At 30.2% G+C, this 1,558-nt stretch overlaps 1 protein-coding gene across 1 annotated transcript; it reads right to left on the bottom strand.

Annotated features, from left to right (window-relative positions):
- Positions 1 to 524: 524 nt before the first annotated feature.
- LOC131617849 (uncharacterized) lies at positions 525 to 1,303 on the bottom strand. Its single transcript, XM_058889104.1, has one exon. The coding sequence runs from the start codon at positions 1,247 to 1,249 to the stop codon at positions 611 to 613; it is 639 nt and encodes a 212-aa protein (XP_058745087.1). The 5' UTR covers positions 1,250 to 1,303; the 3' UTR covers positions 525 to 610.
- Positions 1,304 to 1,558: the final 255 nt, after the last annotated feature.

Raw genomic sequence — 1,558 nt, 5'->3', positions numbered from 1 at the left:
TACCTTGGATAATTTGTATATGATTAACTTATTAATAAACTAAATGATTTTATATGTTTTTGTGTTATTTTTTATTTAATGAGTTAATTTTTTTAAAAAAATTTACACAAATTATTAATAAATTATAAATACCCAGATTTTTTTATAATTTACAAAAATATTAGTTAAATTAATTTTTATGACATTTTATCTATACAATAGTAATCTTAATATAAGCAAAATTTCTAAATAATAAGTATTTTTAAAATATAGTTTTTTCTTAAAAAATATTTAACCCGTGCCTCGCACGGGTCTAAGTACTAGTCATAATATATATCAATCCAATGAAACAAAAGAAAATCTAGAGAGTAGTTGCCTTATTTAATAGCAATTCCCACATATAAAAAGACTATAACCTATCATGGCCCCAACTATTATAATCACCATTAATTATCATCATAGACAATAAAAAAAAATACAAAATCAAGAAGTAAAACAAGTGGTTAATTAATCATCTGGTTAATCATCTTGAACATGAAGCTATATATAGAAATAATCTCAGTATACATCTCAACTACATATAATTAACAATTACTAAATGTAAAAATTACATGAATGATATCATAAAACCCTAATACAATTCCAATGGCTTTTCTTTCTCTTTCCATTCTATAAACCTACATGGTGAAAACCTAACCTTATATTCTGTAATAGTTTCAAGCTTAGGAGACCAAACCTGATCCTTAGACTTCACAAGTTGTTCATAATGTTTCTTCAACTCCGGAGTACTACAAAGAAAACCGTTGCCATTCTCATTCATCTCTTTATCATTATCACCACATATAAGACCAGTGATAAACTCAGGCATAACCTTAATCACAACCCTTCCATCAGATCCTTTCAAGTACTGAAAAGGACACTTTCCAAATTTGATAGGAGATTTATTAGGGCAAGATCCAAAGGCTGAGATCGAAGCAACGGAGAGGGTGTTAATAGCAAAAAACCGATCTATTGGTAGAACAAAGTAGGTTTGACCTAGCATGAGTTCATCGTCTATTGATAGAACTGGAATTGGATGGCCTATGAAGAATGAATCTCCATGACAAACCATCATTTCGGGGAATTCGAACATTATTTCACCGGCTATATGTTTTCCTTTCAACGTTCTTGATGTTCCTTCCCAGAAAATAAGTTTTACCGACGACGAAGACGAACACGACGACGAGTTTGTGGAGTGGTTAAAACATAGAGTGATTGCTGCATTTCCCATTTTTGAATAGTAGAGAGATGTGTAATGTGTTAGACTTTTTTTGAGATGAAAGAAGGGTTGTTTGGTTATATATATATAGGAATGATGATCCAAAGTGGAAACATTATTTGACTTTTTATAATTTTGATAATATATTATTAGTTTTGTTTTTTTGTTTTTTTTGTTTTTTTGTTTTACCTTTTATGTAGGGCAATAGTTTTAGGGGTCGGTGTGGTCTGGTCAAGTATGTCGGCTTTGAACATCTCTCTATCTCATAAAGTGATGTGTGGGAACTTTTAGGACACACTATCCATTGCCAGCTTGTAAATA

The sequence above is a fragment of the Vicia villosa genome, linkage group LG7, assembly GCF_029867415.1.
Source record: "Vicia villosa cultivar HV-30 ecotype Madison, WI linkage group LG7, Vvil1.0, whole genome shotgun sequence".
Taxonomy (NCBI): Eukaryota; Viridiplantae; Streptophyta; class Magnoliopsida; order Fabales; family Fabaceae; genus Vicia; species Vicia villosa.
This window is presented reverse-complemented; position numbering and strand designations above follow the sequence as displayed.

Coding starts and splice junctions, on each gene's coding strand:
- LOC131617849 (XM_058889104.1), bottom strand. CDS start 1,249: ATGGGAAATGCAGCAATCACTCTATGTTTTAACCACTCCACAAACTCG.